Below are 24,734 nucleotides of genomic sequence, written 5' to 3'. Positions count from 1 at the left end.
GGGAACGCACCAAAAATAGTGGAAATAATCCTTCCATTGGAACAACTCGGAAAAACTGCAATTGTCTGCAGAATTATTTTTGCATGTTTATGATCTAAAATGTTGCATAGAGGGGATAATTAGGCTTGAAAATGTCATACAGGGGTTCGGTATTTGCATTGCAGCAGTAACTGAAGTTTTCTGGTGTCAAACCCTTACATTGTGTGTGGTGACTAAATGTCATGGGACAGGAGAGGTGGAGTCACCTGCACAGGGTCAGCAATAAAGCAGCTCTCACTCAGCTTAAAGGTGCGAATGGGGTTCAATTTTGCCAAGTTCTTATGTCCAATAATGAACCTTGGGTAGGTGAAATGCAGTGAACAGCAGCAATTCCAAAAGGAAAGATTTGGAACTTTTCCATGGTGAAATTCCTTGCGTCAGGAGGAGCTGACCATGGTCATGGATTGAGGAACTGCTCTGGCATTGCCAGGGGAGCTCATTCCAGGGTGTCAGGTGTTCAGTGCAGGATAGCAGGTGGTGCAGAGCTGTACATGCTGAGGAATCTCTTGTGCTGAGCTAAATTCTGGGTTTAACTGACACAGTTTGCATAATTGCATAGCTTTAAATTAGGTGCTCCAGAAACCAGTCTGTGGAGAGCCAGAGGGTTTCCCTACAAACCAGCTCATGGTGACTTCACAGGCTCTCTGCATCCAAGAGCAAATGAGCTGCTCTGATGTCAGACTGAGGGTGACTGACAGTTCCTTACACCACGGGGGAAGGCTTGTGGACCCCCAAATTAAAGCAAGCAAGGTGGTTTTGCCTCTGGCATCCCCTGTGAGGTGACACAGGGTAAGGGACTCCCAGGGTGCTGCATCTTCCAGCAGAGGAGCAAGGGATGATTAAACACCTCGCCAGGCAGTGCCTCACACAAAGCCTTATGTGCAGGTAGCTCAAAGATGAAGCAAATTCTGGCAAATGTGTCTGTACAGGTAATCGGCAGCAAATCCTGTTTTCCTTCTGCAGAATGCTAAGTATAATAGCTTAATCCCTGTGAGGTGAGACTGCTTGGGATCCTGTTTATACATTACTTTTCCTCTGTCCTTTTTTTGTGCACCTGCTCACACCACTTTTATGTTTCTCTCCTGCTTCTCCCCTTCCCCCTGTTTCAGTGAGTGTATTTTTGGGAATGTTGGATTTCTCAGTCTCTGGATTTTGATGGGAGCATCTCCTTCCTTAGGTGAACTGCCATGCTGGAATCTGCTGGCTGTTTCTTTTGAAAAGCTTTACAAACTGGCACTGCAGCATATTCCTGGGGTAGAAGCATGTTTGTTTTTTCATCACTTGCGTGTATTTCTGTCTGCAAACAGCAATTTCCACGTTCCCAGTCTTTCATACTTCCCACGCAGTTCAGGAGATGTCCTGGTTAATTGTCTGCTGATCCTCCTCTCGGTTGGATTCTGAGAGCTGCTGAGAGCTGCTTCATTTTGCCATTTGCTTGTATTTACCACCTGATTATATGCCCAGGAATGAACTTTTTCTCTCCAGCTGTAGCAAGATTACAGACTGTTCATGGCACTTCCTTCCTAGTCAGATCTGCAGCAGAGCTCTCCACCCTGGGGTTTGCCAGTGACGTTGATTCTTTACACAATCAGTGTTCCTACTCATGGCTCCACAGCCCTGGCTCCTGCAGTGAGGGGGTTTTAAAATTGTAGAACACATAGGAAATGGTATTTCCTAGGAAATTTGCCCTGTTAAAGGCAGAGTAGTGAAAACTGAGGTCAGAGCTTCCTGTTCAGCTGGAATGGGAATGGTTTGGCTTCTCTCTGCTTTACCCAGAGTGTGCTGGGAAGAGCTGGACTGTGTTGAGAAGCATTTGCATGATGGCCTTCCAACTCTGCCATGAGATACAACAACTTTTTCTCCCTCATCTGCCTCCTGACCTCAGTCAGTGTCTGGGTTTGTGTGGGGGTTGTACCTTGATGGCAGACAAACTTCATCTCCTTGTGAGCTGGGGCATCCCTTGCTGCCCGTTGGTCTTTCTTCTGCTTCCTGATGAAACCCCGGATAACTGATCCAGACAATAGAAGTTACAAAAGGAGTTCCTGTTAATTTGAGACCTGTGACTAGATCTGACATTTAGGTGACTCACTTCAGGATGTAAAGGAGGGAAATGGGTTCTGTAGGAAACATTTTGGGGGTTTTGGTAAATACTCTGGTTGATTTCACTGGCGGCAAATGTGTACTGTCACCTTGAGAAGGCACGCATGGCACTTGTGGGAACGTGGAATTTTTTTTTTCTTGGTTTTTTTTTTTTTCTGGCATAGCCTCTTCCCTGGTTACAGCCCCATGTCTCTGGGACAGACTGGAGAGGCTGCAGGGCCTGGGCCTGCAGGTGTTGTAGCATCTGTAGGGAATTCTGGTGTAGAAAACACAAGTTATTTTGTGACCATCATCTAAAATCATCTTGCAGAGGTAAGTAGTGGAATCTGCCCTCTCTGGGGAAACCAACCCTGGACCATGTGATTTAAGAATGTCCTTGGAGCCGCAGTGGGGATGGTGGGAAGCCCTGGGCTGGGCTGGGCACTTTTTGGACCTGAGCATTGAGCGTTTTGTTTCTTGCCTGTTGAAAATTGATTATGTCTCCAACTTTCTTTCAGGGTTTCCACGGTCCTTATCACTTCGGACAGTCTTAAAACACAAAAACACAAAACGGGTATCGACAAGACAAGAAAAAGCTGACTTTTGGGGGAGGGGAGGGGGATTCATGTGGCAGACAGACACAACGTGGATCCCCCTTCTCTGCCTCCGTGTTCTGGAAAAGAAGAAAAAACAAAAGCCCAGTAACTTAAGACTAGCTGTTTCCAGAGGAAAATCCAAAACCTGAGTATGCATGTGTGACTGCTGGATTTCAGAGTGGTGTAAATGCTATGAGGAAGAAGAGACACCAACACTATGGGTTTTTAGAAATCATCTTCACACGTAATTAGGTAGCTTAAAAAGAAGTTTAAAAATGAAAATTTAAAAGCCATCTTTAAAAAAGAATATTTTGCCTACAGAGCGGTTGTAGTTTGAGCAAATGTTTAATTTCTGTTTGTTTCTTGTTCTATTTTTTTGTTCGTTTTTTTTCCTAAGGGACAGCGTGCATTTTCCCAGAATGTCCTGGTTTGCTGCCGAACGGGACTGGCTCAGCACCCGCTGGGGTTTGTGCAGGGACTGCTTCTGTCAGGCTTTTTTAATGCCAGGTTGGGTCTGCACCCAGCACTGCGTTTTTAACAGCATCTGCTGGTTTTAGTTACCGACTTTTTAATATTTTATTTCCTCTTTTCCTTTTGGTTTGGGTGTTGCTTTTAAGTTGTCCTGCGTGTCGTTGGGAACCACGCTATGGACAGGTCTTGGTATCAGAGTTGGAGAGGGAGACTCCGGAACTTCTGGGATAACATGGAGGGCTCATCTCCCTTCCCCTTTGTACATGAAGTACATATATACACACCCATGTTAATAAGAAACTGATTTATTCAAGTTCCTGAGCTGTCCTGTGTGGTTAGCAGTTTAAAATCCCTTTTTGTTCACTTGTGTGCAGTAGCTGTGCCTGGAGCTGTGTGCCAAGGGGAATCTCTGTAGCTGTAATTCACCTGCTGGTAGTTGCAAAGCTTCACAGACATCCTGTCCTTTTCATTTGGAATTTCCCCTCTCTCTTTCAGAGCCTAAGTTTGCATTTGTTTCTCCTGTGCTGAGGTGTAGCTTAGAGGCTGATCCATGTGTTCTGGAGCACAGAGCAGGAGTTGGTACCACCAGCTGGGTCCCACTGTCACCTCCTCTTCTTCTGCCTTTGTCATCTGGGCTCAGGGCTGCACTGAGGCTCTGAGTGGGCTCTCATGTTAGGGGAGGGATTGCAAAAGATTTGGGCTGCTCTGCTGTTCCTCCAGCATGTTTTCTTCCCGTTCTGGACTGGGAAGTGCAGTGTGACGGGATGCAGCTTGGTCTCAGGCACAGTGGTGAATTTATTCTGAAGTGCTTTCCCCACAAATAGAGGGGAGCAAGCCCAGCAGCACCATCCTGCACAAATGAACCAGGCTGGAACAGCCATCTGCCAAAGATACAGGAATATGCAAAGCTCCCTTTACCTTCTTCCAGATCTTCCCAGGGAAGGCTTTTCCCTGTGTCAGAGCTGCACACTGCATGGCTTTGCCCTTGCTGCTCTTGGCTGCTTTTGTTTTTGTGGCTGGTTTCAAATGGAGGAATCTTGATTGCAACTACCAAGGACTGGTACCTGGGTGCATATGGATGGACCTTGTGGGGCCAGTGGGAGTTCCTTGTGTCCAACAGAAGAAGGATTGGGTGATGGATTTTGTTCAAATTTCAGAGGTTCAGTTGTTACAGATCACCATTAGCTGAAATCTCCCTTCAGAAATTGGTTAGCTGGGAGAAACAAGTACAAGATCAGAAACTGTCTGCATGGAAGTGGCACCACAGGACTTGAACTGCCTGACACTTGCACTTGCAGTCTGGTGGGCAACTGGTTGTGCCCTGAATCTGGGGGAGAGTTGGGATTGGAGTGAACCTGCTGAAGTGCTGCTTCTTGGAAGGTTTGGTTCTTGTGCTCTAACATTTTGCCTTGGGTTAGTTCTGAGCATTAGATCTGAGCATTGATCTGAGTATTGATCTGGGGGGTGATTTGCAGCCAGATCTGTGGCTGTGGGCAGGTGAAATCTTTGCTCACTCCCTCCCCTCCTCACAGGTGGCTCACAAGCCCCTCTGAGGAAATGAACATCACACCTGCAGCACCACTGCTCCCCTTCTGAGGGCACTGAACTTCTGGAGACAGCTCTTGGTCCAAGTGAAGAGGTGATTCCTTATCTTTATTAGCTCCTTGTGTCAGCTGCATAGTGGAAAGGAAGGGAAATCAAGGTCTGAGTTGGAGAGTTAGAGCTGGTGCTGTGACCTTTGCCTGGTGTCAGCAGAGGCTCCTGGGAGACCCTTGCACTCGGATACCCCCATGCTGGCTTTCTGCTCCCAGGCACGTGTGCTCCTCCTGTGTCCCCTGGCTGCCACACTTGTGTTCCTGTGCTCCTCCTAAGGCTGAATTTATTTCCCTTGTCTTGAAAAATCAAAACTTGCATGCACCCCAAGTAGCCATGTGCTTTCCCCCTCTGAAGGCATGCCCATTTGCAGTCTGTGGTGTCCTGGTGACAAGGGTTGCATGTTCCAGGGTGTGAGGAAAGGCAGGGCTCTGAGATCTGCAGCTCTTTCTGCTCACATCCTGCTCTGCCCAGGCAGCTGAGGGATCCACGGAGCGCTGGCTCTTTGGGGCCAGTGTTGTGGCCCCTGCTGTGGCACTAGAAGGATGTTTTAAAACAGGGGTTGGTCTATCTCTGTGTTTTTCCTCCAGTAAAAACTCTTTCACTGAGGCCAAAGGTGCTTTTATCTCCTGATTTCTTGGAGCTTCATGGTGCAGCCGGCCCTCAGATTGCTCATGCTTCAGGTGTCCAGCTTTTAATGGGGAGATTAAAGTGAATTTGGCAAAATTCTGCTACATGACACTGCAGTTTATTTCGGCTGCCATACACAAAAAAGGGTAATGTAGAACATCTCTGATGGCCTCTAAGTGGGTCCCTGTGGTAAGCAAGAGTCACTTGGACCCTGCCACTAACACAGCTCAAGCAGTCACCTCCCAGCCTTGGCAAACTGGAGCAGGATGTCCCTGGGACTGGCCCTGAAGTGACAGTGCCATGGGAGGGGTTGAGAAAGTGGGAATCTTCTGCCCACACTTCAGGAGTGCTGGATTTGAGCCCCGCCAAGGTTTGGGAGCTGGGGCAGAGCCGTGCAGTCAGAGAGCAGTGGTGTGGGTGGGAAATGCACGCTGTCCCATGTCTGGGTTTCTGTTGTGTTTAATTTTTTCCGTGTGTGAGTGCGTGGGTGGTTCCCAGCCTGTCTGTGCTCGCCGGGACAGTGCATGTGTAGCACAGGATGGTGTGTTGCCTCTCTGAGTCTGGGAGAAGTCCTATGATAGCACATTGGGGGTGAAAATAAAGGAAGCTTTTTCCTTAATGTATAAATGAATATTTGTATGATTAAATTAACACTGAAAAAAACCAAAAAAAAAAAAAAGCTCATAGCTGTTGAGAGTTTTATTGAAGCTGCAAACCTTCTGTCACTTTGTAGTTAAATGTTCCTGATTTGCTCCATCCCCAGCGTGTTTCCAGACATTCAAGCACAAAACTCTTAAACCCAGCTCCAGCCCTAATTTAGTCCAAATTGCTGTGAAACCAGACCCAATTTGGTGCATACTGAGGTTATCAAACCAACTGTCAAGCCCCTGGGTGAGGGTGGGGAGAGGCTCTGGGGATGGTTGTGAGGCAGGGGGAGGGAAGGGACTCTGGATTCCCTTGTGACAAGGTCAGGTCACTTCTCTAGACAGCTCCTGAGGAGGAGTGGGATGGTCTCAGCAATCTCCATAGGAGGGACACCAGCACAAAGCGATGCCACTGCTGTGTTCCCAGGTGCTCCTTGTGTGGCTGATCCAAATCCCAGCCGTTCCCTCAGAGCCTGGTGCAGGATGGGGTGATACTTCACACTTCAAACAGCCTAGTCCTGAGGGATCACATCTTCCATCCCCTGAGTGGCTCAGGAAGGCAGGAGTGGGAGTCTGAAAGGAGGAAGATTAGCTTGGGTTTTATTTTCTCACAATCCCTAAGGAAACAGCTGTGTATTGGGATTGGGGCACAGGAAGGTCTCACTTTGCTGGGCACCTGCACAGTTGTCCCAGGTGGATCTGAGTTCCCAGGTGAGGCCTTGCTGCTCAGGACACCCAGCCCAAGCATTACTTGGATAAACTGCACCATGGAGCAGCTCAGCTGAGGCCGTTCCTTTGCTTACCTGGGAGTTTGTTACTAATCCCCACCAGAAACCTCACTCTGTGTGTGCTGGCTTTGCTTTTATCATTTGAATAAATGCCTGGAGCTTTCATGTGCCGGTTAAGCTTGACTGAAAGCCTGACTGGGAACAGACATCCTGCTGCCTGTGCCTGGGGGTGTTTGTTTTGTGCCCTGAGCAGAACGCGCCCCTCAAGCTCGAGGTGCTCGCAGGTGTCCCGAGGCCGCTGTTTGGGCAGGGGAGGATTGCCCGCTCTGCTCACTGCCCAGCTTTGCATTTACTCCTTATTTGCTCGAAAGAATCTGTTTATCTTTAGGGTTGCAACCTGTCAGGGGTTGCCAGCACAGGACAATCCCATCACACCTTTAAAGGTATCTCCTGAGTGGGCAAATACCTGGCGGGATTGCTGTGGTGGAGGTCATCCTGCGATCCCAGCAGCCGAGCTGGGCAGGTGGGCAGGAGGCCAAGGCAAACAGCTGCCACAGGCATCTGGGAGCTGCTTGGGTGCTGCTTTTGCTGCTTGTTTTTTTAGGGGAACCAGATCATTGTCCATTAAAAGTTGAAAAATTAATTCTGATTTTATGCAGGTTTTTTTTTTTTTTTCAGTTCCCAAAGCACATCAGTTGGAGGAAGGGTATTCCCAGATTTTTGTGATGGATTACAGGGATGAGGATGTGCTCAGCACCCAGGACTGCTCAGGCCCATGCCCTGTGCCTTGTTGGGTACTCATGCCCCTAGGGCTGGAGGGAAGAGCAGATCTGCTCCAAAAACTCCCCAGCACCACTGCATGTCCTCATACCTGCAGGCATGACCCCAAGGGCTCCAATGGGCACCTGCCCATCCAGGAGCAGCACCTGGAACAGTGGCAGAGAGGATTTTTGTGATTTTTGTTTATTTTTCTTCCTCTACCTGCTACAGCCTGTGGTGCGCAACACTCTGCTCGTGCATCTCTGCAGATCCCTTGGGAGGCACGAGGGAATGTTAATGGACCAAGGGGGAAATGAGGCCAGGCCAGTGGTGTGATGCTACCAGAGGTCCATGGGGAAGGAACAGAATCAGGGGGAACTTGGGATCTTTCTGGAAGCTCTCCACAACCTGCTCTCTCTGCCTTTGTGTTTGTTGGAAAATTCCCAGTTACACAGGAATTATTTAAGGAAATCTAATCTCAAACATTTCCTACCCCATTGATAAAACAGCCAAGTAGTAAAAGCTCGCAGCGGAGCCCAGCGGGGAGGCAGATGGCATGCGTGGGCACGGACCAGCCCTGTTTGCCCCATGGAACGCTGCAGGCTCAGCTCTGCAGAGCAGCTGCAGCTGGGCTGGCCCCAGAGCTGCCTCTTCGCTCATCCTATTCCCGTAGTTTGGTTATCTCTCCCCTGCAGGAGTGACGCCTTCATAGAAACTTAAAGCAGGGAGAGGAAAGTTTGGTTTTCACCACTTTCCACTCATGGTGAGCGGTGCAGTGTCCTGTGAGGTGGCTCAGCTGTGCCCAGGAGTCGGGGCACCGCAGGAATCACAGCTCCACGTGCTGCCAGGGGATGGTGTTGGGTGCAGGGGCTGGTCTGGGGGGGTTGATCTGGACCCAGGGGCTCCCAGTGGAGGTGTTCAAACACAGTTTGCTGGCGACGGGCCCAGCCTGGGGCAGGTGCCAGCAGAGGGAGCTGAGGTTGTTCTTCGTCCACAAAATCCTTCAGAGCTGCTGGATGTGGTTTTTCCACAGGCAAGAGTCCTGTCCGCCCACCTCCCGGAGCAGCTGCTGTCCTGGCCAGGCTTGGCTGGGTGGTGGGGTGGCACATGTCACTTGGCCTGTCACCACCACTGCTGGAACTGGAACAGTGCTGCAGAGCCAAGCAGGAGCTGCTGGGCAGGGACAGCATGGGCACAACCCTCTGGGTTGGGAATGAGGAAGGGTCTGCACACCAGGAGGCCCATGTTGTATCTCATTTTGAAGGGTGACGTGTTGGGGGCAAAAGGGGGTCTGGCTGCTCTGCTGTGGCCTCAGGGTGGTGCACAGTTCTGTGGGAGGGAGAGAGGGACCCCAAAACCTTGGGGCTGGGGTATGGCCCTTTTTCCAGGCCCTTTTCTAGGAAAGCCATCCCACAGGATAGGGCTTTTCACCTCTCCTGGGTCTCTCTGCACCTCTGGTGTGGAGCAGCTGGGCTTGGCAGGGTCTGTGCAGCATTGGCATCCAGGGGGAAACACAGCAAGAACTCACATTCCTTATCTAATCTGCAGCATTTTCCCTCCTCGCTGTTTATTGTGGCCATGTTTCCTCAATTAATTGACAGCTGCAGGCTGGGCTGTGACATCAGACAGTGGCATTGAAGCCCCAGACCCAGGGTGTCATTGGAGGGACCCTGGGATGAGCCCCTCGAACCCCTGTGAGCCCAGAAGGGCCAAGGACCCTTGGGTAGGTGACAGCAAGAGGCACCTGAGGACTGACACGGCTGCATTGGGCAGCAGAGAGGGTCCCTGTCCCCAGGGAGGCCACAGGGTCATCCTGGCAGTGCTTGGGGGACACTTGAACCTGTCCTGTCCTGCCTCCACCCCAGCAGTCACTGTGCTGCCCTACCTGAGGCTGCTCGTAGCCAGAGCTGGATTTTGCAGAGGGTCTTGTGCAATCGCGGCCACTGTGCCCTTAGGGGTGCCCTCCCGAGCCTGGCAGGGCATGGCAGCAGCCCCAAAGCCCCTGTGTCTGCTCCACAGTGGAATGAGAGAGGACAAATTCCCAAACTACAGCTTTGGAGCAGCCTGGTTTATCCCTCTTGGGAAGGAGGGGGTGAGTGGGGGCTCAGTGCCCTGCAGGTGCCTCCCCAAGCAGGGAAGTCTCCTTAGGATGAGCCTGGCTGCTCTGCCTTGCCCATGGGGAGCAGGCTGGGAGGAAGCAGCTGAGGGTGCCTGAGAAGCAGGTTTGTCAGAATTTTAAAGGTATCTAAATCAATAGTGATAAGGAAACAATTATTTAAAGAGCAAACAAATGAAAATTGCTAAATGTACCTTATTTTTTCCCTTTTTTTTTTTTTTTTTCATGTGGGTGAAGGGTGCAGGGCTGATGCCTCTGGGTGCTGGGAGTGGGTCCTTGGGACCACCCTGGGGTGGGCAGTGGGGCAGCTCTGCTTGCTCAGCCCAGCCCCAGACAGGCTGGAAACGAGCCTCACAGGACAAAGTGTTGTTTCATCCCACAAGGAAAAAGGTTTTATGGGTCATCTGGAAATGCTAATCCTCAGGTGAGCCCGTTTGTGACGTTTGTGAGCCTGCTGGTGTCACAGCAGGTGCTGGGTCAGCAGGGACAGGGACAGTCCTAGGCTGGTGTGGGGACACTGCTGTGTGTTGCCTGCACCTGCTGGCTGCATTTGGAGGGGGAAGGGAGCCAGGACTGGTCACTGAGGCCGGGCAATCCCTACAGAGCAAGGATAATTTCTGCACCTTCTCCGTGGAGCTCAGGATCCTGCTTGGGTTTGTGGCAGGGCCAGGCTGCAGCTGGAGACCATCCCTGCCCCATGGAGAGCATTTCCCCTGCCCTGCCTGGTACAGGGTCCCCAGGAGCAGAGAGCCAGTGGAGGATCCCAGCTCCCCACACACTGGGGCTGTGCCTGTCACCACCGGGACTTTGTCTCAAAGGGCAGTTCATTCCCATCCTTCCCCCCTATGGTGTTTTCATCGGCTTTTGGTTGGGGATTAGGCACATGTTGACAGAACAAACATTTTGCTGCACTCAAAATCCACTGCTGAGGAGAGAAGTGATGTCCCTGCTCTGCTGGTGCCTGAGCCAGCACTGGGATGGGGATGGTTGGGATGGGGAGAGCCAGGCTTGAGGCCGGGACAGCCCTTTGAGGGGAACATGGAGCCATTTCGGGTCACATCCTACACCAGGGCCAGAGCTCAGTCTCTCTGCTCCCTCACAGAGCATTAACCATTTTCTGCTTTAATATCCTGCCCGTGAAACCAGGGATGCCACAAGGAATGCTGCCTGTGTCCAGCAAGGCTTTGACAGGTGCTGGGGGCCCCCTGCCCAGCTCCCGGTGCCCATCACAGCTCCCTCCTCCCCAGACCTGGCTCCGGGAACTGCGGCTCTGCACGGTGTCGGTGTCGGGAAGGCTGACAAGGCTGGGGATACCCAGGAGCTGCCCCCAGGAGCTGCCCCCAGGAGCGTGTGTTTGCCGGGGAAAAGGAAATTCCTCCAAGCTCTGTGGCCAACCCAGTGACTGCACAGTGGGGAAAGATAGGACAAGGGATCTCGTTTGGGATCCTGCCCTACATCACACACCCCGTTTTCCCTGCATGACTGCCGAGGTCCTGGCTCCTTGCTGAGCCCCCAGGACAAGGTGCCGGACCCGGGCGATGCTCACGGGAGCGACACGTTTCCTTCGGAGCTCGGTGAGTCACCGCTGAGTCACGGCTCGCTCTGCGGGCAGCTCCGTGCCCATGGAAGGCTGCGGGATGTGAGGTTCCTGCCCTCCGTGCACTGGGGAGCCCTCCTCTCCCTGCTCCCCTGGCCTCACAAACCTGGCTCTGCGGCTCAGGAGCGATGGGAGATGGGCGACTGGTCCCTGCTGATCCCCTCGTGCCCCTCACCACGCAGCCCCTCCAGCCTCCAACCCCAGCTCTTCGAGCTGAGACCAGACAGTGTGGTGTTTGGGGTAACCTTAAGGGGTTTTCTCCCTGGGACGGGACCTTCTGCAGTTCTCCTGGATTGGACAGTGCAGAACCCAAAGGGAAATCACCACCAAGAGCATCCCCTGCTCCGGGGGCAGAGTGTGCTGCCCTGGCCCGCAGAGCTGCCCGTTCCACCCGGGGTGTTTCCCTGCCCCGAGGCTCCCACGCTGCCGCTCCGTGGGGCCATTATGCCCGAGGATCGTTTTGCATGTGGGGAGAACGGGCAGCAGAAGAATGAATTTGCATTTCTCAATGGCACCCAGTGTGGGAACCAAAGCCGAGGAGGGTTCTGCTGCCACTCGGCCCCGCACCGGGGCTGTGTGAAAAGACAACATCCCTTCTGCTGGCACCGGGCCCGGCCCGTCTCACCTGGCTGCCCCTGTGTACCTGGGAACTGCTGCTGCCGAGCGGCCCCGGCACGGGCAGGGGCTGCTGACCCCCCCTGCCCCGCTGCCCCGTGTGCCGCTGGGACGAGCAGGTGACAGTGACAGAACAAGAGTACGGTGCCTGTGTGGGTTATTTTGGGGGGTTCTCTCATGCTGGATGGGATTTAGGGTTGGCGTGCTGATGCAACAGCTGCATGGAGAGCCCAGACCAGGATCCTTCCCCTCCTCTGCACCCCAAATCTCCGGTGGCGGTGCAGGGGGAGCCGTGACCTTTCCTCACCCTGCGGCGAGCGGGGTGTGCCCACGCCGCGCTGAGCCCGCTCTTCCTGGCACCGCCGGGCGACCCGCAACCATTTCCAGGCTTTTAATCCCAAGAGACAAAGGCAGGAGTTTAATGCCACCGGAGAAAGAAAAAAGCAGGGCTTTGGGAAGGGAACAGCAAACACGGCGGTGTATCCGCTGCTCCCTGCCTGGCTGGGTGTCCCACGAGTTCCCTTGTATCACTCGGGGTGGCACCGAACCTGGGGGTGCTGGGGGGGGACCGAGGTGGGAATGGTGGGGAGCTGGTGGTCCAGGGACTGGTGTCTTCATCCGCCTCCCCCAGCTCGTCCTTCCCCAGCTGCCCTCCCAGACACGGCCAGGCTGCAGAGGCAGGACTGGGGCAGCCCAGAGACAGACCCTGTCACCTCCTGGTGCCTCTGAAAGGTGCCGGGTGACCACCAAGGTCTCTGTGCTCAGCAAAGGGATGGCACCTAGACCCCTCATGCCATCAGTGTGGAGCAGACACCAACCCTTGTGCAGCTGGATGGAGCCGACTCCTCCAGTACCCCCTTGGCACCCTCGGGGGCTGCCCTGGGGTGCAGGTGACACCGCGGTCCCCTCGCAGCGGCACGGGAGCAACCAGGAGCCACCTCATGCAGTGGGGATGGAGTGTGGGAGCAGCGAGCAGGAGCTGGAGCAGGCTCCGAAGGGGGACCGAGTGGCAGAGCAGGGCCGGGAGCCCCGGCTCCTCTATCAGGGTGGGCCGCGGGCGGGGGCACGGCAATAACGCGGCTGTTTGCCCCGAGCACACACGCGGCCCCGTAAATGGCATTTATGGCAGCAGCTGGGAGATGGGGGAGCCGGGGGGGTAATAAAAAGAATAAAGAGGAGCGGCCCCGCTCGCCCTGGGACTGCAGGGGAAATGGGTAAGGTCTGGCTGGGATAAGGAGGAGCCAGAGGGGATTCCGGTGGTCTGGAGCAATCCCAGCAGTTCGGGAGCTCTGGACGCTCTCCCAGGTAAATCTGCGCAGGGACATTGCTCCATCAAAAGCAACCTCCGCGCACACCTGTGGGTTCCTGCACCTCTGCTCCCTGACCCTCTGGGTAATTTTGGGCTCTGCTGGAGGGACCTTCTCTTCTCCCAGGACCCCTCCAAGGCGTGGGGAGAATGCATTAAAGGAACTTCAACCATTTCAACCATTTCCAGTCTCCTTGAGCTGCAAAAAAGCCTCAGAGCACCCATCCCGCAGCCTGGGAGTGGGGAATGCTCCTGTCCCATTATCGCCCTGTGGCACAGACATCGGGTGCAGGATGTGGCCTCTCAGAGGGACTCTAGTTCTACTCAGGGGCCACCACTGTCCCAAAAGTTGTGCAGGAGCTGGAGCACAGGAAGCCCCACCACTGCAGGGGACCAGGAAACACAGCTGCGTGTGGGGACAGGTCGGGCTCCATGCTCTCTGTGGTTTGTGCAGTGACATCAAGGGCCTTCAATAGTTTTATTATATGTGACATGGCTGCTTATCTATTATTCTTGTGATGCAGCCAGAGATTAGCTGCAGGCAGGTGGGCAGAGATTCCTCCAGGCTGATTCATGAGTCGTTTCTCCATCTCTCCCCTCCGGCCACGTTCCCAAGCACTGAAGTTTCAGCAGTGGCAAAAGACACCGGATTCGGAGCTGATGGGTTGACAGGGAGGACAAGGAAAAAGTACCGAAAACTGCGCACACAGGGCAGAAAAGCCAGACTTCATTTCCCTCTTTTGTTGTTCCTCAGGTGTTGCAATCTCTCCTTTTCCTGGTTTGCATGTGCAAGCAGAGCTGTGCCGAGCTGTGATTGCGAAAGGTGTCGAGGAGAGCCCGGCACAGCCAGAGCCCAGTGTGGCCAGAGCCTTGTGTGGCCAAAGCCCAGCACAGCTGGAGCTCCTAGAAACTGGTGATACTGGGTGGCTCCAGCCTCCGAGCCCTCTGGGAGGGAAGCAGAGGTCTCGTTTTGAGGCCTTTCACCCAGTTTTGCAGCACTGTGCTGCACTGCCCAGCTCTCCCTGAGCCCAGAAAAGGAAATGTTTTTCCCTTTAATCTCTTTCTATTATCGAGATCCCGCTGCTACCGATAAGAGAAATAGGAAAAGCTTTTTCAGACTGAGGTGTGAATTTGGAAACAGGTCCCAGACAGCCCAGGATGACCCGGGTCTGGGATGCTCTGGATCTGGGACTGGGAACTCCCCACTGCTTGGTGATATCTGACACTGTCCAGTGTCCCCAGTCGTGCCTTCTTCAGCTTTGCATCTGACTCCTTCTGGTGCTCTGGTCTAGTGTTTACTTTGGTGAAATGTTGTAAAGAAGCCAAATAAACACAGGTGACCTGGAGGTGGTGTCACAGCAGATCCAGCTTGCACAGCCTGCACAAACCAAACCCAGCTCACCAGACGTCCCCCACGCCACAGCCCGGCTGTGGGGCAGGAGAGGAGCGGCCACAGGGACAGCAGGATGGGCATGGTGCTTTCCCAACATGGCTGGTGCCAGCTGGTGTCGAGTTTACACGTGAGACACTCGTGTTTCTGCGCTGTGCAGAAGGGATCCATGCTTGGAGGGCTGCGGCCCCAGGGCTGTGCTGGGATGCTCCTGCTCCAGGTGCCCTCCGGGGATCCTGAGGTGTGCACGGGAGCAGCTTTGGGAGCTTGTGGGGCCTTGTCCAAAGCAGTGGATGCTCTGAATGGGCTGGGGAGCTCTGCTGTGGCTGCCGGGAGCACTGGGAGGGCACTGGGTGGCCTGGACCCCCTTCCTGGCTGTGCCACATCCCAGTCAGACATGCCCAACCTCTGGCAAAGCCCGGGCAGGGGCTGGAAGCTTCCCAATACAGCTGCTTGTCCTAAGGTCCCCCCACAGCCCCTGCCACGTGTCCCAGGCCCAGCCGAGTTTACCAAAACAGCAGAAAAGAACTCCCCTGAGACAGGGAGCCCTGATCCAGGGGGAGCTTTCCCCACGATAAGATAACATTGAGGCGTTTCAAAGGGAGGCAGAAACTCCTGGCGCTGCCGATAGCAGCGAAGCCCTTTCCCAGTGCCCGCAGCGGGGTCTCCTTCCTCCAGGGTTTTCATTTCCTCACGGCAAACATTTCTGACGGGTGGCTTATCGGCTGTGCCTGCCCCGGGTAAGGGCAACGAGGGATGCCAGCTCTGCCACCGGTATGTGGGCTGGGGACGGGCCACGTGCCTGCTGGGATATGGTGACGTGGGGCCAGCCTGTGGGTGTTTGTGGCGGGGTTTGGTCTGACGTGGGTTTTTAGGGCACGTGGGAGTTTGGTTTTGGCAGCGCTACGTGAGCAGGAGAACTGCCTTAACTGCCCTGCCTGCTTCATGTGCTAAAAAAAAGACCATAAATACCAGCTCGGTGTCTGTCTTGCTCAGAACTGCTTTTTCCTGCTCATGCCGGTGGAGACAACCCGGGCCTGGAGTACGGCACATTCTCGCTGTGTCCCCATGCCCCATCCCACAGTCACGGACCCACGGGCAGGGGACAGAGATGTGTCCCTGAGATGGGAGGGTTTGGGTGCTGTCAGGGGCTGCCTTCACCCCAACAGCTCTGTGCACCCTCACTCACAGGCTGCGTCCATGGCTGCAGCCCTCGGGCAGGGGATGGTTCTGGGGTTCGGCTCAGGGGTGTTCCTGGGTGCCACTCAGGGATGCTCCCAGGATGTCCCTCAGGGATGCTCCCGGCCCCAGCAAGGCCCAGCCTCCTCTGGGAGTGATGTCATGCCACCGACGCTCACACATCCGACAGGTCTCTGTGCTGCAGGTCTGAGTCCAGGAGGAGCCAGGTGTCTGTCTGTCCCTGTCCCTGTCTCTGTCTCATCCCATCTGAGGGTGGGAAGGGGTTAACGGTGCCCGGGTTTGCCCCACTCCCCTCCCAAGGCCCGTTCTGGCCTAAGCCTGCCCTGGACGCACCTGCCAAGGGTTAACCCGGCCCGGGCTGTTCAAACACCTCGGCTGAGGTAAGCGCTGCTTGTTTGTTCAGGTAAATAAGGAAGGAATTGGATATAATGGGCAAAGGCGGCTCTGGCTGAGCCCTGACACTCACTGCCGGCATCCCCCTCGCGCAGCCGTGCCGGGCTTGGTCCCTGTCCTGCCCCCGGAGCCACTCGGGGTGCCCGGTTCTCACTCCCGTCCCGGCCCGGTGCCGATGAGGCTCAGCCCGGCCGCGCTGCCGCCGCGGAGCAGGCGCTGAGCGGGGCGCGGTGCTGCCGGCCGCACTCCTCGCCCGTGCTCGGACACCTCAGCCGGGGCCATGTCCCCCGCAGACACCGCGCCGAGTGCCGCAGGGACGGCTCTTGCCACCCTGCGCTGGCATCCATGTGGCTTCTGAGCACGCACACCCTCGAGGTAAGGAGCCCGAGCTGCCGCGACCCCCGTCTCCCTGTGCTGCCCCAGCACCCACCCAGCCCACCTTCCCTCCCTCCTGGGGGTCCTGCTGCTTTTGGCACCAGTCTGGTGCTGTCCCATGTCAGTATCCCATTCACAGCTCCTTGCTCCTTCAGGTGTCGTTAGGGCAAAACAGGGACAGGTTGTCCCTCGGTGTGAGGCTCTGGCATTTCTCTGGATGGTGTCACCCGAAATAATATGGGATTTGCTATTTTTGTGTCTTTGCAACCTCCTCCTGTTCAAGCAAGGAGGGTGGGATGGAGCCAGAACTCTCGGGGCCGGCTCCTCCTGAGCCCACCTGGGAACAGCTGGGACACCCAGGGTCCTACCAGCCCCTGGGCCAGGCAGGGGACCGTGACCTTAGGGGCACTGTGTGACAAACCAGCAGCCAGGATCCTCTCTGGAGCGCCCTGGGTGGCTGTTGAGGAATTGCCAGCTCTGGGGTGTCTCTGTGAAGCCAAATCCCTTTTCCAGACCTGAACTGTCTCAGATGCTTTCCTGCTGGGGTGGTTTTTGTTTGTCAGCCCTAGAGTCACTTTGGCTGCGGGTTTGGTTTTGTGGTTCTGCTCGGTTAGTGAAACACAAACACTGTGAGGGTGCCAAATCCCCACAATACCAGTGTTCTCTGGGGCTGGGAGCACGGGGGGGAAGATGCTGCTATAAATAGGGGCTCCCTGGCCCCAAATGGGGAACACCAAGCTCTGCTGCTCACCGGGGGGACACCGAGCACCGAGCTTTGCTCAGGTCACTGGCAGGTTGTGCCTGTCACTGCTGTTTGCCTCCCTGCGCTGATGGAGAGGGCAGCCTGACCCAGGGCGTGGGGACCCATGGGGACACCTGGTCCCTGTGCCAGCAGCCATGCAGGTAACAGCAGGAGTCAGGGCACCTCGGTGGTATTGGAGGAGGCTGCTGGGGAGCCAAGGGTCCAGGACCCCCAGGAAGGGCTGCATCCCCCTGGGGGTGCATCAGAGTGAGCCTGGGGCTTGCTCTGGCCCCAACCCTGTCACCATGCAGGTACCAGAACCAGCCCCCTGCTCCGTCACCTCCCCAGTCCCCCAGCGCCGTCCCCGGTCCCTGCCCTGGCTGTGGGGAGGTTTTGGCCAATGCTTCCTCCACCCAGAGATAAGAAGGGTGCATGGCGCAGGGTTTGGCGCAGGACATGGCACAGCTGTCTCTCCAGGGCTTGCAGGGTGCATGGGACATGCTGGCAGGATCTCAAATTGTCAGCAGCCTCTGAGCACCCACCTGGGTGCCTGCTGCAGCTCTGGCTTGTGCAGGGACCCCAGCTCTCTTTTCCTGCTCAATCCAGGCCGCTCTGGGCAGGCTGGGACAGCTCTGGGTCCTGCACAGCCCCAGTTCCTCCAGGGACAGCACATCCCTGTGCTGTGACCCTGGAGGGGTGACCCTGGAGCCTGGCCCTGGCCTCCCACCCCGGCTTCCTGGGAAGGGTTTTCAGAATTGCCCGGGGGCTTGGGAGACATCCCGGGTGCTGTGGGCAGCACCCCTCCCGCAGCGGGCCAACCTCCCCGGTCCCACGGGGCTTCCGAGCCACTCCGGCACAACCTGTTCCACCGCAGATTTGATTTTAATTAACGGACCCATTGTTCGAGGGTGGGGGGTGGGTGAATTTATTTTCCCTTCTTTTTTTTTTCTCTCGCTCTCAAGGGCTGATCCCAGCGTTCCACCCTTGCTGGTGCTCGTGTCCCACCCTGAGCCATGGTGGGTTGCACTTACCAGGAGAGCTTGGGGAGACACGGGGGTCCTTGGCCCCATTGTTATCCCCTGTGGGGTCTCTGTGGGGCTGTGTCTCTGCAGGCCTGTGGAGCTGAGCTGTGACCCAGCACCACCCATGGCCCTGGGCTCATGCTGGCAATGTGCCCTGGCAAGTGCAGGAGCTCCATCCCAGTCCCACCACCCCATCCCAGCCCCGGAGCTGGAGCTCCCCATGGAGCGTCTGCCAAGGCTGATGCAATGACCCAGCTCAGCTCGGGCAGGGAGTGGGAAGGGTTTTGGGTGCCTTGTGGGCCAGAGCACATGGGGCTGCTCCTCCAGCTCTCCTTTTCCAGGGAAATGCAAAAAGGGGTAGGGAAAGAGGGGGAAAAAAGCCACCTGAAGTGGCATCTCAGTGCAAACAGGTCCCACCCAGCCCGGCCGCCCGCGTGCCAGAGAGGGAGAAAGTCAAACAGTGGCCCCCGCCCTGAGAGTACAGTGCCCTTGGTGGGGCACAGCTCAGGCTTTTGGGGACACTTCCCAAGGGATTGGGTCTCTCTGGTCCCATCAGGGAGGAAGGGAACAGGATGAGGGTGAAGCTGGGGCCATCCATCCTGTGGCATTCCCGAGGATAGTTCCATAGCCCTGCTCCTCCATGTGTGAGGATGAACCGTGGCCTCAGAACATCCCAGAGGTACTGGGGATGAGGCCCCTGTCCCCTCCTCAGAGATCCCCATGGCCAGCACAGTGCAGGAGCTGCACAAGCTGTTACCACTTCCCTTTTGTGCTGGGAGCAGCGTGAGGTTGGATTTATTGCTGATCTCCTAAAGCTCTTTTAATCCCAAGCAAATCAAGGAGAGGTTTGGAAGCAGGCACCATCTCTCAGGGAAACTGTTTGGATGGTGGAGGCAGCCCCAGACTAGAAGAGGGTCTTCTTACTCCTCCTTGCTGCAGTGCCATGAAAACCACTCAGGGATGTGAGTTCCAACTCCTGAACTCACAGTCCCTCCCCAGATCCCCACGGGCTAAGGCTGCTGTGGCAGCTGTTTTGGTGTCCCTGGCTCTTCCATGGGTTTTTCTGAGCTCTTCAGGCTATTCCAAGGGTGATGAGCTTCCCCCAAGTGCAGGCAATTCAAAACCCACATTCCTGGGAGCCCTGAATCCTCAGGAGCTGCATTAGCGCCTCCCTGAACATGGGACATGGGGCTGAGTCCCCAGTGTCCCTCCTTCACTGAGCAGCCCCACGCCTGGGGGCTGTGCTCTGCCTGGAGGATCTTTTCCTCTTGTATCTTTTAAACATTTTTCCCCCCAGCTAGGGTTTGGAGCAACAGGGTACCCCTTTTCCCTGGTCACTGCCCCCTGTTCCCCTTCAGGGCTGCCTGGTGTCCTGAGGGGTTTCAATCTTTGCATGCTCCTTTCCCAGTGCCGGCTCCATTGCTAAAGCTGCTTTTTCTGCTTTTAAACCACCAGTTTGCTATGGTTCTTCTTGTGAAATGCAATGCTGAAGGTGGAGGAGCTGGGCAGTGCCCTGGCCGTGCCCATCAGCAGCTTCTCCCTGGCAGGGGCTTCCCCTCCCCAAAATCTCAGGATGGTTTTTTGGGAGATTTCTCCATGGATGGAGCCATTCCCTGGTGTTGCCATGGAAATTCAGCAGGTTCATCCTCTTCTCCATGGCCTCCAGGACTCCCTGCACGTAGAGACAGATGGGGACAGGCAGATTTTGGGTAGTTTTTCTTGCAAGAGAGTGAAGGTAATTGCAATTATCCTGTCCTTAAAAGGAAAGTTCTCATCTGGGAGTTGGCAACAGCGGCCAAGGGCTGGGTGCTGCGGTGCTGGGCTCAGTCCCTCCCAGGACATCTGGGTCTGGGGGCTGTTGTGCCTCAGGTGGAAGCAGCAGAGGATGTTTTCCACCCTCAGAAATGCATCCCTGCGGCTCAAGCATCCATCATCACCCCAGGGCTGTCCTGCACAGGTGCTGGGGAGCCCCCCAGTGCCCCCCACTGTCTCACACCGAGGCCTCAACTCCACCTGGGACTGAGCTGCTGCCAGCCTGGGGTGCAGCCTCCGGGGAGACCCTAAACACCCAGATCCTAAACAGGGGCCAGCTCCTGCTCATCTCCTGAGCTCCTTCTCCCTGCTGGCTGCTGCTCCTGTTGGCCCTCCCAAACCGGGGACAGCCCCCCCAGCCACGGCTGACCCCGCACTCATCCGCAGGCTCCGGGCACAGTGGGGCTCTTCGGAGGGTTTTTCCCCTCTAACAGGCTTAGTTCCTCCCTTTGTGCCTGGCTGCTGGGCGGGAAGGCAGGAGCGGTGCAGGGCTGAGCTCTGCTCCTCTCTCATCCCCGGGCAGGTTTGGAGGCAGCGCTGAGCGGAGGGATGGGCAGTGCCAGCCCCGGGCTGACCGCTCTGCCCCCCGGCCGCCTCGCCTGGCCGGAGCCCACGCTGCTGCCACCCCCGCGGGACCCCGACCCCCGGAGCTGGGGCTGCCCGGAGAGCCCCAGCCCCCCCAGCACCCCCGAGCAGCCCGTGCCGGCCTTCTGCCTGCACTACTTCGACATGCTGTACCCGGAGGACACGGCCTGGGCCACCAAGGGCGCCGGGGAACCGTCCCACGGCAGCGCCCAGGGCGGGCGGGAGGAGGCGCGGAAGGAGCCGGAGCAATGTCCCATCATCGACAGCCAGGGCCTGGGGCTGGGGCCCGAGGGGGACCTGCAGGACAGCCTGCACCTGGAGGAGCACTCGCTGGAGCAGGTGCAGAGCATGGTGGTGGGCGAGGTGCTGAAGGACATCGAGACAGCCTGCAAGCTCCTCAACATCGCCTCAGGTGGGTTCTCCCGGCGCTCTCGTGGTGCGGCCAGGGAGGGATGCGCTGGCGTGGGAGCCAGAGCCACGCTGCATTTGAGGGTCTGCAGCCGCGTGTGGGGATCTGGGGGAGTGCGGCTGCTCTCCCGCGGGAGAAGGGGCCGGCTCCTGGCTGGCCACACTCACCCCCTTCACCCCCAGACCCCACGGACTGGAGCCCCGGGAATGTGCAGAAGTGGATCCTGTGGACGGAGCACCAATACCGGCTGCCGCAGATCGGGAAGTCCTTCCAGGAGCTGTCGGGAAAGGACCTGTGTGCCATGTCCGAGGAGCAGTTCTGCCAGCGCTCGCCCGCCTGCGGCGACATCCTGCACGCCCACCTCGACATCTGGAAGTCTGGTGGGTGCCAGGGAGCAGGAGGGAGCTGGGGAGGGTGGGCGATGCTGTGCAGCAGGAGATGGCCCCCTGAACCCCTGCTCCTCCCTTCCAGCCGCCTGGATGAAGGAGAAGGCTGCCCCTGGAGACGTGAGATACTGCGGTGAGTTCTGTGTGGGCTCAGCTCCACTAGCCCCACTCCTGTTTCGGGCGGGTCCGGGCTCCTTGAGGGGTCCCTCCCTGTTTAATTGCAATTATCCGGAGCACTGGAGCAGCTGCTGCTGTGGGATCTGTGCGGTTACACTACTTCTGCCCCAGAGCAGCCGCACGGCTCTCTGCAAAATGCAGCAAAGGGGAAATGGCTCCAACCCCTCAGTGGCCCTGTCCCACACCCCCTGAGCAAAGGCAGGACCGAGCTGCTTCAAGAGAGGGAGGAGAAAGCAAAGCTGCCAGACCCAGTGCCTGGGCTGAGCCCCTCTGGCATCGAGCGGGGCATCCTTGATTCGTGCAGCTCCTGGGATGGTGCACAGCAGCGAGCTCTGTCCCTCCCCTCCTCTCACCCTTCCTTTCCCGTGGCAGGAGGTGACACCAGCTGGGCCGACAGCGAGGTGGACTCGTCCTGCTCCGGCCAACCCATCCACCTCTGGCAGTTCCTCAAGGAGCTGCTGCTGAAACCGCACAACTACGGGCGCTTCATCCGCTGGCTCAACAAGGACAAAGGTGGGCGGGGATGCCCCAGAGGTCCCGAGGCGGGCGCTGCGGGGCTGAGGTGGGGCAGGAGATGCTGTAACTCTCCGTGCCCCGCTCCTCTGCCAGGCATCTTCAAGATCGAGGATTCGGCGCAGGTGGCCCGGCTGTGGGGCATCCGCAAGAACCGCCCGGCCATGAACTACGACAAGCTGAGCCGCTCCATCCGGCAGTACTACAAGAAAGGAATCATCCGGAAGCCCGACATCTCCCAGCGCCTCGTCTACCAGTTCGTCCACCCGGTCTGAGCGGCGGCGGGACCGGCTGAGCGCCGGGAGGGATGGGGGACCTTCACTGCCTCCCTCTGCCAGCAGCAAGGACCTCGGCTGAGGTGCGGGGCTTCCCCTGCCAGGACCTGCTGGAAACGGATGCAGGGACCCCTCACCTCCAGCAGGCCCTGGTGCGGGGCAAGGACCGTGCAGAGCCCTTGTCTCCCATGGGAAGGGTGAGCACTGTGGCTGGACTGTCCCCCCTCCTCTCCTCCCTCCCGCGTTCTGGCTGTAGGTGGCTTCACCCCAGCCATTGTTCAGGGAGGAAAAAGCCTGGGGCATGAGCTGAGACAATGGCACCGACAGGGACATCCACTGCTGCTCATGGTGGGGTCCTGTCTCAATCCCTGTGGCAGCAGCCTGGCACCAACCAAGGGTGCTGCCAGCAATGGGAGCTGTGCCTCCGGGGACCTTGGGCACCCCCTTGAGACAGGTGCATCCCCCCTTTGCTTTTCACTCCAGCACATGCTCAGCTTCTCCCCTTCACTGGGATTTGGGACTGCAAATGGGAGTTCTGCAAGGGAAGCAGCTGTAAATGTGGGTGTGGGGCTGTGCACATTGTGGGTCCCCCATCCTTGTGCACGGGGCCACCAGCATCTTCCAAAGAGCCCAGGTTCTGTGCCCTGGCACAAAGCTCGTCCCTTGATTCGGATTTTACTTGGACTGCCTGATTCCAGAGTCTGGGGAAATGGAGATGGCAGCTTTGCCATTTCCCTCTGGACAATAAAGCCAGAGTGTGATCCACCAAGGCTGGACTGGGGCAGAGAGCTGGGAATTGCTTCACCTGATTATTGCACCAGAGTCAGAGTTACCTGGCAATGTTGATCTTTTATATTATAGGGTTTTTTTATTTGTTTATTTGCTTTTTGGTTTTGGCTGGTGATGAGTTGTGCAAATGCCGAGGGGTGGCCTGGACTTCCAGAGATGTTCTGTGGCAGCGTAAAAGGAAAAACACCTGGTTCTTTGTATTTTGATTTTTCCCCTTAAAAAATCTGCTGGTGCCAGATACTGCCTTTCCCTTCTGTTCTTGCTCTGTGCTGCTCCCACAGCAGCGGATGTAGACAGCCCTGCTCACATCCTGGCAGGAGGGATGGAGGGCGGCAAGGAGCAGGAGAAGGAGGAAAACTACCTTGGCCTTTGGAAAAGGGGATGAAAAAACCAAAAAAATGGGGGGAAAGAGGAAAAAAAAAAAGCAAAATGTGTCTTGTGATTTGCTGTGTGCCCCCAACGCAGCCGGTGTGGGGCACTGTGAGGATAGGCCAGGTGGGCCGGTGGTGCCCCAAATCTCGTGTCCCCCACACAGGTCCTCTGGCAGGTTGGGGGAGGGCAGGAGGTGACATCAACCTGCTGTGCCGGGGCTGTCACAGGCTCAGGAGAGCGCTGGGTCAGGGCTGGTGCTTGGAGCAGCCCCAAAACCTTTCCCAAGGCTTTGTCTGGCAGTGGCACAGGAGTCCCCAAAGGCAGTGGTTGTTCCCCTTGTCCCCCCTTGCACCCAGCAATGCATGTGAACCCCCCATCCTGCTGCACCCCAAAACCTTGGGGTGGGGGTTCACAACCTCAGCCGCCCCCCAGGGGTGAGACAGACGCACAGCAAAGGAGACCCCAGAGCCAAGGACGCTGACAGAGCTCGGTTATTTTCTCTTGCTGCTTTTTGTTGTTGTATCCACGGAAATACAATCACGAGAGATATATATATTATATATATACTTCTTAAATTACACAATCAATGTACAAAAACCAGGGTGCATTGCTGAGACAGGTGGTTGGTTGGGTCTTTTCTGACTTTGTGGTTTTTTTTCCGGTACCTGGTAGGGGCCGGGATGGCTCCCACCCACCGTGCCCAGCACACGGTGCTTCCCCTGCATCCACAAGAACACTGGATCCCTGGGGCCAAAAATTCACGAACCAACGGAGGGGGCAGGATAGGAGCAGGAGGAGCGTGCGGGAAGCTGATGGCATTGATGCTGCTAAGGGTAATGGTATGGAAAGGAATGAGAGATGATCTGTAGGGAAGAGCTCGGGATGGCAAATGCACCCGAGGCAGGGGGTGGGGGTGGCCATGCTGGGTGGCAGCAGCCACGGGAGCTGCAGGACCAGGGGCAGAGCCCGGGGGAGGAAGGGGAGAGCTCCGTGGGGACAAGCAAAGGGCAAAGCCTGCGGCCATTCCCCTGCCTTGGTGTGTCTTGTTTTCGGCCGTCTTTGCCAGGCAGCTGCTCTGCCTGGGCTGGGTATCCTGAGCCCTCCTGCTCTGGCTGCAGCTC

General features: G+C 56.4%; 2 protein-coding genes across 3 annotated transcripts in view; both read left to right on the top strand.

The window, feature by feature from the left end:
• ILRUN (inflammation and lipid regulator with UBA-like and NBR1-like domains) overlaps positions 1 to 6,035 on the top strand; it is a 28,043-nt gene extending 22,008 nt beyond the window's left edge. Inside the window, exon 5 of the mRNA XM_058856176.1 lies at positions 2,637 to 6,035. Within this exon, the coding sequence (XP_058712159.1) occupies positions 2,637 to 2,672 (36 nt within the window). The 3' untranslated portion in view covers positions 2,673 to 6,035. The remainder of the gene's footprint in view (positions 1 to 2,636) is intronic.
• Positions 6,036 to 12,399: 6,364 nt separating this feature from the next.
• Positions 12,400 to 22,466, top strand: SPDEF (SAM pointed domain containing ETS transcription factor). 2 transcript variants are annotated; one of them, XM_058856158.1, is made up of 6 exons: positions 12,400 to 16,531; positions 20,631 to 21,104; positions 21,284 to 21,481; positions 21,573 to 21,620; positions 22,037 to 22,177; positions 22,274 to 22,466. In XM_058856158.1, exons 2-6 carry the CDS (start codon positions 20,657 to 20,659, stop codon positions 22,450 to 22,452), a joined length of 1,014 nt encoding a protein of 337 aa, XP_058712141.1. In that variant the 5' UTR covers positions 12,400 to 16,531; positions 20,631 to 20,656; the 3' UTR covers positions 22,453 to 22,466. The 2 variants fall into 2 exon arrangements, with proteins under 2 accessions (XP_058712141.1, XP_058712142.1); XM_058856159.1 differs by lacking the exon at positions 12,400 to 16,531 and having other exon boundaries at positions 19,217 to 21,104.
• The last annotated feature ends 2,268 nt before the right edge of the window (positions 22,467 to 24,734 follow it).

Source organism: Poecile atricapillus, chromosome 23, assembly GCF_030490865.1.
Source record: "Poecile atricapillus isolate bPoeAtr1 chromosome 23, bPoeAtr1.hap1, whole genome shotgun sequence".
NCBI lineage: Eukaryota > Metazoa > Chordata > Aves > Passeriformes > Paridae > Poecile > Poecile atricapillus.
Note: the sequence above shows the minus strand (reverse complement) of the source record. Positions and strands in the feature narration are given on the sequence as shown.

What these genes read in the sequence shown, in the direction of transcription:
- SPDEF (XM_058856158.1), top strand. Translation starts at nt 20,657, where the DNA reads ATGGGCAGTGCCAGCCCCGGGCTGACCGCTCTGCCCCCCGGCCGCCTC. An exon ending in GCTCCTCAACATCGCCTCAG is followed by an intron (nt 21,105 to 21,283) that starts GTGGGTTCTCCC and finishes CTTCACCCCCAG; the next exon opens with ACCCCACGGACTGGAGCCCC. An exon ending in CCTCGACATCTGGAAGTCTG is followed by an intron (nt 21,482 to 21,572) that starts GTGGGTGCCAGG and finishes CCTCCCTTCCAG; the next exon opens with CCGCCTGGATGAAGGAGAAG.